Raw genomic sequence first — 11,200 nt, forward strand, 5'->3', positions numbered from 1 at the left:
ATTAGTTTTTAAAATCTTTCTATACTGTTGTTGTTTATTATTATTGTTTTTATCAAAGCTTGTAGTCATGAGTCATATTACACTATTTCATTAACTCGATAATACGCTCTCCGATTAAAGACAGTTAAAAATTATTTGTTCGGTTGTCACGCTATTCTGTATGGATTTTGCATAGAAAATGGAACAAAATTTTATACATTTATCGAGATATATACGAAAATGCATAAATACGAAAGATAAATACGAAAGCTTTATTTAATAAATGCTAATTAATAGAAATAATAGTTAATTTTGGTTTTTATATATTTCAACTAAAGAAGATTTGGTTCTTTGATTTCAACAATGAGTCATTAACAACCGATTACTTTATCACACAAAAGGAATCTATACATTTTGCCTTATATTTTAATTTTATAATAAATGATGAATAATAAAATTTTTCAGTTAACGTTTTCCATAAAGCCATAACTATTATAGTCCCTGGCATTAAGCTATTGTATGTATTTCGTTATTTTAATGCAAAATATTTATATAGATCAAATTATCTTCATCTTCGTTAAAAAAATATTAAACGACAATTTAAAATCCACGATTACATTTTACAACACTGGTTTCTAATATTATTATTGAAGAGCAGCTGACAGTTTAGCGGACTAAACAAAACATCAATTTTTCTTTATCTGCAACAGAGGAAATGTGGATTTTTCATGCAATATGGGTACACGTTCTCTTACTAGGTTCAATTTTTGTTATTTATTTTCGATCACCTATCATAACAAATCTTGAGCCACAAAGTGCTCTAAAATTAGATCCACCGTCGAATAGATTAGTGTTAATTGTGACTGATGGACTGCGAGCCGAATCCTTTTTTAGGTATTGACAGTACAAAAATAACAATTATTTTTGCTTAAATTTCTTTTTTTTTTAACAGAAACAATTGTAGTGATATACCGCATATTTTAGAATTGATGTTGCAACATAATGGACAGGTAGGCATCTCTCACACTCGTGTACCAACGGAATCTAGACCAGGTCACATTGCACTAATTGCGGGGTTGTATGAAGATCCATCGGCTGTCACTAAAGGTTGGAAAGAAAATCCAATTGATTTTGATACAGTATTTCATCGAAGCAGGAAAACGTTTGCTTGGGGCGCAAACGATGTACTACACATATTTTCACGTTTAAACGGAACGGGTCAAAATTTGCTATTTGAAGCGTATGATCATAACTTGGATTTTTCTGGTCGTGAAAAAACGTATGAGTTAGATGAATGGGTTTTCAAACGGGTGCATGCGTTTTTGCGAAACAAAGGGGAAGAACTGCAACAAGAAAAGCAAGTAATATTCTTTTTGCATTTACTGGGACTTGATACCGCTGGCCATGTTCATAAACCTGGTTCTAAGTTATTTTTAGAAAATTTACAACATACTGAACGTGGTATTTGGAATATTTATAAAGAGTTTGAAACAGTTTTTACAGATGGTAAAACTACTTATTTACTTACATCTGATCATGGTATGACAAATTCAGGTATGTAAATGTTAAAACTAATTTTTTGCTATACGTAAAAGAATTTTTTTAAAGGTTCTCATGGTGCAGGTGACCCTTATGAAACAGATACACCATTTTTTGTTTGGGGTGCAGGAATCGACAGAAAAGGAAAATCGTCAACCAAATCGTTTCAAGCAGGCCTAAATCAGTCATTACCTTTGCATGAATTAGAGCAAGCTCAACTTACTCCAATAATGTCCAGTTTGCTGGGTTTGCCACCACCGACTAACAATTTTGGTACTTTGCCACAAGGATTTTTAAATGTTTCAGCTGAATATGAGGCACATGCTACACATGCAAATGCTTTGCAGCTAATAGAACAATTTAAGAAGTTATTATTAGAACATCAACGTGGATTATTTTCAAGATATCTGAATTCATATAAAGATTTAGATTTAGTCGGTATTGCTGCGTATGTAAGTAGCATCGAAATGCACTTTGAAGAACAAAATTTCCAAGAAGCTATTAATGCTAGTCAAGTGATAATGAAAAAGTCCATTGAAGGTGTAAACTATTACTTTAATTACTATCAAAATTCACTACTGCTGAGTACAACAGCAACTTTCCTTGGTTGGATCTTTTATCTGTTGCAAATTATTCGCACACCGAGTTGGCATATAAATGAAAGAATAACTTTAGACAAGTTTTGCAAGAAGTCTATTTTTCAGCTTCTCATTTTAAACAAGCTTTTGTTGTTGTTTTTCATTTTGCAGCGAGTACCATTCGTTATTGCATTGTATCATGTGGTACCAGTGAATGTGTGGGGTTTAACGTATATTGAAAAAGGAAGTGGTTACAGTAGTAAAAAAATTCCCTTAAGAAAATTAGACATATTGCCGATTATCATTTGCACAGAACTATTAGTTGTTACATTTTTCCGTCCTCAAGCAATTGCTTTACTATTTTTGGTTTTTACATGCTTTAGCATGCGGAGAGAAAATATTAAAGATAATAAATTTTTGTATCGAATAATAATGGTTTTAATAATTGTAATGACACCATTAATAGCACCTACGGTTGGCAATAATAATTTTCCTCTTTTAGCTGCGGGATTGACTATAACATTTCTTCGTCCTTTTGTGATTAAATCACATTTGAACAAGCATAGTGTGGTGTATGCAGTCATTGCAATTGCAAATACATTACTCTGTGTGTATCAGAATTCAAACCATATAGGTATATCATTACCATCCCAAATAGTTTCATGGAGCTATCTGCTTTATACGTTTACTTCAATTTTCTTGGCTCCTAAGCAAATGCTGAAACATCGAGTTGAACTGATATTTTTTCAACTGACTACATTATATGCGTTATTCTGTACAACGTATGAGTTATTCTTCGTTGTTGTATTGGGTTCTGAACTAATACTTTCACTCTTTCCATATGATATAGAGATCTCCAGTGAAGTGATTGCACTTGATTCAGTATATAAATTAAAATCTGTAGTGCGTTTGGCGTTTGCCATTATATTGTACACGTTTTACTCATTCTTTGGCACAGGAAATATTGCTTCGGTTAGTTCATTTGATCCAATTATAATTAGGTGTTTCTTAACAACCTTCTCACCCTTTGTCATAACAATGCTTGTTATTTTAAAACTTTTAATTCCTGTGATTATAGTAATTTCAATTATTATGGGATTATCACCCGTCGCACATTTCTACCAGAAGCAGATTTTTATCTGCTTACTACTTATTTGTGATATTATGGGACTTAATTTTTTATTTTTAGTAAAGAATGAAGGATCATGGCTGGAAATTGGCACATCTATTTCACATTTCGTGATAATGGAAGTGACCACTCTGGCTTTGCTACTCTTGACAGTGTTTGCAAAACGATTGCTAGGGAATAGTGCTTTAAGTCGTCTAGATTTCAAAACCAAAGCAGTGCTCTAATAAATGAAAACGGATAAATAAATAAGATTGTTTACAAATTTCATTTCATATAGCCATTTTAATAGACTGCATAGTTCCTTATGTATTAACTATATTTAATGTATTAATGTACAAATTCGTTAACATGCGCTTAAATTTTTATATTTTTAGGTATTTATAATGTTTTTCTATATACAAACTAAAAGCTGTTAAATAATATTTAATATTAAGGCGCTATATCAACATTTCTTAAACTAAGTTTGTGTGTTTAAAATAAGTATATTAATAAGTATATTTCTAGTGATTTTAAAGGATGCTCAGGAATGTAAGGTACTTTCACTGATTCCATACATATTTGCATGTAAAGTATTATGCGATGTATTTAATTAAAAAAATTTAACAATATTTAAAAATAATTTATGAATTTGTTTTATTTTTATTTTAAATTCGATTGATATCTCTACTGCTCTCTCTCCTCATCTATCCATTTCATTACAAAAAATGTGTGTTAGTTCAAAATGGCACATTGCTCTATATATTCAAATCGGTGTGTTCAATCTTTGAGATATTGCTCAAGGGGATTTGATCCAGTTAATTTTAAAGGTTTCGAAGTGCCAGACTCTCCTATGAAGTATGTATAATTACTTTTATTTATATAATGTATATTATATGTAACTTAGCATACCGTTTCGCTGTAACTGATTTTGGGGTGTTTTCACCTCAACACTTTGAGTCTGTAAGCAGTTCAACCACTCAGTTAGTGTAATTTTCTTATCGCCATTTGCATCACAGTACCGAGGCATTTTCTTTCCGCATTTTCGTAAAGTCCTAAAATTTCGTAAAACTTTAAGGTTTTTTATTTTAAATTTAAAATTTTTCAAATTACTTTGAGTTCATGACTAACTCCCGAAACGTCTTCCACTCTTTGCGTTCCCAAGCTTTATTCATATTTTTATCCAAAAGCAGAAAGCTTTGTGTTGCAATGCGTTCATCCTCAGAACTCCAATTTGTATGGTTTCCGCTAAAACAAGAAAAATATAAATTTATTGTAAGAGAACGTATATATTAAAGTAAATATATATATAATAATAATTTTAACATATCTTTAAAGGACTGATCCGCGACTTTTTGCAAAACGGAGTTTCGAGTAATTATCAAACAGAAATATGAAGAGGTAGCAACTTGTAGAATAACTTTATTTTAGCCATATCTAAAAAGGACATATAACACACTCGCTGTTAACAGGACAGATGATTTTTGTAAATTTTAGATATTTAGATAAAATAGTGAACAAGGAAACAAACTCTGACAGAATCCAGAAGATCCAAAAAATTCTAAAATCCTAAAAATTCTTTATTCATTTTTCAACGGAAATAAACATAATATTCAAAAAGATATTTAGTTATGCTGTATGGTTGCATGGCTTATGGGAAAATAGTTAAACAACTACAAACTTGCAACAATATCATACTAGAAGAAGCCCTAAAAGATCTATGCTATATCAGTATAATAGATATACGTAAAGATTTCCAAAGTGATGCTGTTCAAAGATGTGTTGAAGACAACCGTAGGTCTTCTTAACAAAATAGAGAATCAAATTATTTCTATAACAGTACGAATTATTATTATTATTATTGAGTAAGGGATCGTACACTGCGACCTGAAAGATCTATTGTGCCCCTTTGTCGGGTTAGAGTATTTCTCCAAGTCCGATTTCTTTAATGAAAGACAGTATGGATCCTATCTTCCCCAGTCTTAAATCCTTATGTTCCATGAAATACCCTCCTAGGTGTTTCTTTCGCTTATGCATTAGTGCCGGGCACTCCCCAAGCACATGGTATGACGTTTCTCTCTGCCGTTTCTCTCGATAAGTGATTATTCAATCTGCAGTGACCGGTCAGTAATCCCGTAATAATTCTTATGTTAGTTTTTGATTGTACTATGCAATCTTTAAAGCGTTTTAGGTTGTAAGTCCCTAAAAGCATTTTAGATTGTGAGAGTCTTGATAGCATTTCCCAATAGAGTTCTCTCTCTTTTTTCTCTGCATCATTCATAATAATGGATAAAGCTCCTTTGCCTAGACCACAGAATGGTTCTGGGCCTATCATTCTTGATGCCGCGCCTCTTCTTGCAAGTTTGTCTGCCACAGTACGAATAGTCACAGTAAAAAAGTTTAGGAACCACTTGGTATCAACTCGAATAAACCAATAAATATATATCGATAAAATAATTTTTGTATATGTGAACTATTAATTAAAAATATCTATATATATGTTATATGTGTATTGTGAATATAAGTGATTATTGTGATAACCTGTTGAGATCTATTGAGCAGGTTCCAATAACGGTCGGGTTCACGTCTCGGAGCCACTCGCCGCCAACGACGACCAAATGCCGTTCAACACTCCCCAGAGGGATTTCATAAGCAGGTCCCAACGGGTTACAATAATAACATCCATTGAACAGATAACTCGAAAAGAATTACGAATACGTATACATGGGTCAGCATGTGGATAGGTGATGGTAGTGTGAGAGGAGAGGGGATCGTTTAAGAGCACGGTTGCCACTTGAAAATTTTTTTCTGTACCAAAATTGGTTTAAAAAGGTACCATTTCTGTAAAAAAAGGTCCAAAATTTTTTTTGTTTTCTCGTTCCTTGTTTTTCATAGTGTTATAAATGAACAAAATATAAAATAGTGCAAAGTTGCATTTATAGAAAAAATTAATTGGAAATATCCACAATAAAGTTGGGTCGTCAAAAATGTACCATTTTTTGAATATGAGTACCAAACGAAAAAAAAAAAAAAAGTGCCAATTTTGGTACTAAAGTACCATAAGTGGCAACCGTGTTTAAGAGTAAAAATGCATTGAGGGTTGGTGTGATTTTACTTGGAGCCAACCTGGATCAAGACGAAGAAACCTGATCACTTCAATAGGGCGGACTCAGAGATCGATTGGACTCAAGAAGGTGTGTGCAGTAAGTTTTGTATGAAATATCAAATTTGATATTTGATATTGATGCATACATATATCTAAATATAAAATAATGTCTGTGTGTAAATGACATTCAATTGTGCTATTGAATGAATATTAAATATTAAAAGTGCTAGTAAGGAAGGATGATTTAATAAAGTATATAATGATAAGTAAGAAATAAATATTTTTAATAATATTTTTAAATAATAGCTCTGCTAAATCTACAATGTAATTTATATATTTTTAAGCTTAACATAATTCTGGACAATTATGCTTACCTTGTTTTTGTATCATGTATGATTTGAGATTTGAGAAATTCTTTAAGATCTTTCAAAAACATAGTTTTTTTGGGCTCTGGGCATCCCTTCATAGGTCTCGACACTGTATATATTAAATCACATTGAGGACGCATGTGTTTTATAGAAGTACCAGGAATATTTTTCCCAGTATCTTCGTGTACACACCAACAATATGGCGTAGAGCGATAGCATTGAACACGTTGGTAACGGCCATCTGGTGTGCACTCAGGTACATAAAGTATAGTCCCACCATTCTGTTTTAAGGAATCAAATTGGTTCTGTAATTCTCCAGTTAAATATTATATGTTCAACATACCCTCTGTTCTTCCAATGCAGCATCTTGATCAGCTAAGCAATCCGATTCTCTTTCGGGTTCCTTAAGAGGAGACTCGGGTTTCGGTCGCAGAACTAAAAATACATTTTTAAGTTAAATGTTTTTATCAGATACCCAGATGATAAGTATTGGTATGAGAAAAAATGAAATCCGATATCATGCAATTTAAATGTAATTTTTATTAAATTATATTAATGTAAGGTTAGATGGTATATTATGTCAAATTAGGTTTTTGGCAATAGTAACAAACCAGTTACATACTTAAGATGGGTGGAAATTTTGTAGATGAACTCAATGTATTTTGAATGCTTAGATTATCATCATCAGGATCATAATCAACGTCATCATCATAATCATCAAAATTTTGGTTACTTTCATCATCCTCGCTACTATCCAAGGTGTCATGATGACCATTTGGACCATTGACACGGATGGTGTTTATACCATGGCCATTGTTGTTATTGTTGTTGTTTAAATGAATTTTATTGTTATAATTTGAATACGAAGTATGAAGAACGTTATTGTTGCTGTTATTATAGCTGCTGCTGGTTTTACTGGTATTGTGAGTGGTAACGAAATGACCTGCGCATATATTAAATTAACCAATATAAATAAATAATCTAGAAATGTTTATGAAATATTATTAAATGAAATTCTAAATTAATATTCTACTGAAAACATGAACAACCATGAGATTCATGAGTTAAAGAAAAAATGAACTAAAATGCATGCATATTTTATATTAGAATGTAGTACTATTACTGATAAATGTAGATAAAAATATTTTTATATCTAGTCATGCTCTGGAAGATGATGCCTTACAATAAAAAAATCAAATATTTCTTATTAATTCTTTCATAAGTAGACAGACATATAGTATAGTAACATGTGGTCGTTTGTTTCCATAATTTTGAAGTCTGTGGTGAGACATGCTTAAAGTAGAAGCTTCGATTAGAGTCTTCAAGTCATCATGCTTTTCATGCTTATAACATTTTTACTCAGTTAGTCAGTGCAACAAGCCTATTTTCAAATGAATGTATTATTTCCTTACTATATATACCTTAGTATATATGCTTATAGGTTCCGGGTCGTGTTGAAATATCTGGCAACGAAATGCTAAGCACACTTGCCAAAAAAGTTGTATTATCGCTGCTTGTAGGTTTGAAACCATTCTTTGACTTGGGACAAAGTAACTACTCATTTATTTAGAAAGAAGAAAATAAACAGAGAAGGATTTACTGATACAATCCATAAGGGGTATTACAATTAAAATAGCTTATAGGGACTTTAAACTTAAGTCGACTTAAAGATGATTGCTTGCAATTAAATAAGAACAATTTAAGAATCATTATAGGATATCTAACAGGGCAATATAGATAGAATAACCACTTCACAAAACATAGAACTTACTCTAAGGGAACTTGCGTTTGAACTAATAATTTAAGGTAGCTGTTATAAGTGTTAGTATTATTATATTATATATATGTTATAATATATTATCTTATATAAAATTTTGTGTAAAAGGTATTTAAGCTTCGGCAAAGTCAAAGCTAACGTCTTAACTTATTTATTTACAACTTCACTATAGCACTGTTTTTTTTTATAAATAATTTATCAGCAAAATGTGAAGGAGATGAATAGGTTAAAAGAAATATAATGGCAAGTCATGCTACGGTTCAGATTAGCTTTAGAATGAGAGAAACTTTTATTAAATATAGATTTTGATTAGCTAAATATAAGCAATTAATGATTTTGTTTTAATATGAAATTAAAGTGAACACGAACAATTTAATTGAAATTTTGTAATATATGATTCTGCAAAAAATTATAAGTTAATTTCATGCATTAGTTTTTTCCTAGAAATGTATATATCTTTCAAGCAACTGCATAATATAACTGAAAATTGACACTACTAACCATTGATGCCATCCTTTGTTATACAATTGTTCCACTCATTGCGTGAAAGACGTCCATCGTCATCTAAATCACAGAATTTACCGAAGGCACGTCCACAACGTCTTGGTTTTACTGCCTTCAAAACAAGAAATTAGATTTGACTAAAACTAAAATGGCAATTATTTATTAAGTTATTAAGTTACCCGTCTGATTAATTTTTTCAATTCTCGAAATTCAATTTTATCCAAAATTTGATTTGAATTTCCATCCAAATTTGTAAATTTCCAACTCAATACTAATTTTTCTGCTGTACTCATTACAGTGCCCGTAGCTTTATCGCCCCCACCACTCAACGCAGAAGTTAAATCACGTTGTTGTTGACCTGAACGTAGATATTCACTTTGAAAAACCCTGATTAGATTTGTATTAAACGCAGCTCGATCTTCTTGGTTGCAATTGCGTCGCCCTCGACTGGGAGTAGGGTGACGTGAAGGCGACCTTCGTATATTAGGTTTATTAAACTCCCGACATCTAGGTCTTCCAGTGCGTACAGTCGTATTTTCAATTGGTTTGCCTGTGATATCACTACACCAACAACCAGTGTCACCCAAACATTGAACAGGTGCATAGGTACCATCCGTCTTGCAACGCGGTATAAATTTCGTAGGATTTCGAGACTTATGCTTCAATGCATATTCACGCGCTTCTCTGCAAGCTAAAAATTTATATATTTAGTTATATTGGTATTGTTATGATTTCTAGATACATATACATATCTAGATAAGTATATTTAGAAGGTAGATATATGTATTCTATTTCGATTGCTATATAATATTAGAACGATAAATTTATTTTATTAAATTTTATAATAATTTTATTGTTTATTGTTTTTATGAGATACTCTTATAATTTAATTTGTTCTTAAACTAATAGTTAGTATAAATGCGATAGGCATTTGCAGTTAACTGCATATATACTTTGGAATTTACCTTTACATGGCCCACGATATTTTAAGCTGACCTGATGTCCACTACATTGTACGCGCAATAAATGGCATCGCGATGGATAGGTCTGATCATCCGTTCCACAAACTGGACGTCCTTTGCTTTCATCACATTCGCCACGTTTAGCTGCACATTCCGATATCTTAACATAAATAATTGTGTAAAATTATTTTTTAATCATGCAAATACTTCAACTACTATTAAATCTTAATATATATCTTAATATCTAATATCTTGTTTAGTTGTAGTGGTGAATCATTCCAAAATTGCATGGTATAAATAATCAATTGATCTTTAAAATAATTTCTTAAAAATTCACTAAAATGTAATACCAAATCTATTACTAGCTATATTTATTGTAAGAACCTTTGTCACATATAAGGCTATATTTAATGTTTTCGTATGTGGGTTAAGAATGCTATTCGACTTTACGAATAATAAGAGTAGTAATAGTAGTTCTTGTTAAAAGTTCTATATTTTTAATAAAACAGTCTAAGTTTTAGTAACAATGTTTTTGTAGCCTTTTGTGTTCAAAATGCGATAGGCTATTCTTAACAATCTTTTTGTAGAATAGGGTCATAAAATGTATGACCCCATTTAAACACTGTAATTTGGCATATTTTACCATGACGTGCTATTTATAAATTTTAACAATATGTAATTGCTTTTAAACGTGTAGCTTATGGATAAAATATGGACGTGGCACTAATTCCACAAACATTTTGAGTACAATCTTTATTCGTTAGTAGTTGTTAACTACTAACCTAGTATTTAGGTAGATCTGGCGTCTATTTAGTAGAACTATAATTCGAAATATCTCATTATAAGTCAAGATCAGCAAAATATTATTTATTTGACAATAGAAAATATTGTGTGGGATATATTGTAAAATGGTATTTGGGTTCGTGTTCTAGTTTGAACGGGATATGGTTATGCGTAATACAGTATGTAAATACCTTGAGCCTATGCCATATCAAGACCATGATGCGTGATATATTATCACATCCTTCTCGAGGTGAACCTGTTTTTCATGTTGGCTATCATGTCGGCATAACAGAACATCATGGATCTAGAGAGGAAAACTCGATAAAACCCGTAATCTCCGGTGTTATTCGACCCGTGCCGATGAGATGAATAGCACTACGTCAGTGTGTTTTTAAACGGAGACCTCCGGATAACTGGCGCCCTCCGGTTGTAATTTAGCCTTATCCGGGTATTGCGGATCTCTGCCCGGATGGACCCTCCCTTCTCCGCAACTCGTGGG

General features: G+C 31.8%; 2 protein-coding genes across 2 annotated transcripts; one reads left to right on the plus strand and one right to left on the minus strand.

Moving 5' to 3' along the window:
• The first annotated feature begins 633 nt into the window (after positions 1-633).
• LOC119681274 (GPI ethanolamine phosphate transferase 1) lies at positions 634-3,573 on the plus strand. The gene is made up of 3 exons (XM_038094421.1): positions 634-873; positions 932-1,533; positions 1,588-3,573. Exons 1-3 carry the CDS (start codon positions 695-697, stop codon positions 3,447-3,449), a joined length of 2,643 nt encoding a protein of 880 aa, XP_037950349.1. The 5' UTR covers positions 634-694; the 3' UTR covers positions 3,450-3,573.
• A 67-nt stretch (positions 3,574-3,640) lies between these two features.
• LOC119674955 (SPARC-related modular calcium-binding protein 2-like) lies at positions 3,641-10,919 on the minus strand. Its single transcript, XM_038086112.1, has 10 exons — positions 10,893-10,919; positions 9,922-10,078; positions 9,136-9,647; positions 8,954-9,068; positions 7,298-7,618; positions 7,019-7,110; positions 6,682-6,956; positions 4,315-4,449; positions 4,114-4,256; positions 3,641-4,052 (listed from the first exon to the last, which is right to left on the minus strand). The coding sequence occupies exons 1-10, from the start codon at positions 10,917-10,919 to the stop codon at positions 3,982-3,984; spliced, it is 1,848 nt and encodes a 615-aa protein (XP_037942040.1). The 3' UTR covers positions 3,641-3,981.
• Between the last annotated feature and the right edge of the window lie 281 nt (positions 10,920-11,200).

The sequence above is a fragment of the Teleopsis dalmanni genome, chromosome 2 (genome assembly GCF_002237135.1).
Source record: "Teleopsis dalmanni isolate 2A chromosome 2, ASM223713v2, whole genome shotgun sequence".
Lineage (NCBI taxonomy): Eukaryota > Metazoa > Arthropoda > Insecta > Diptera > Diopsidae > Teleopsis > Teleopsis dalmanni.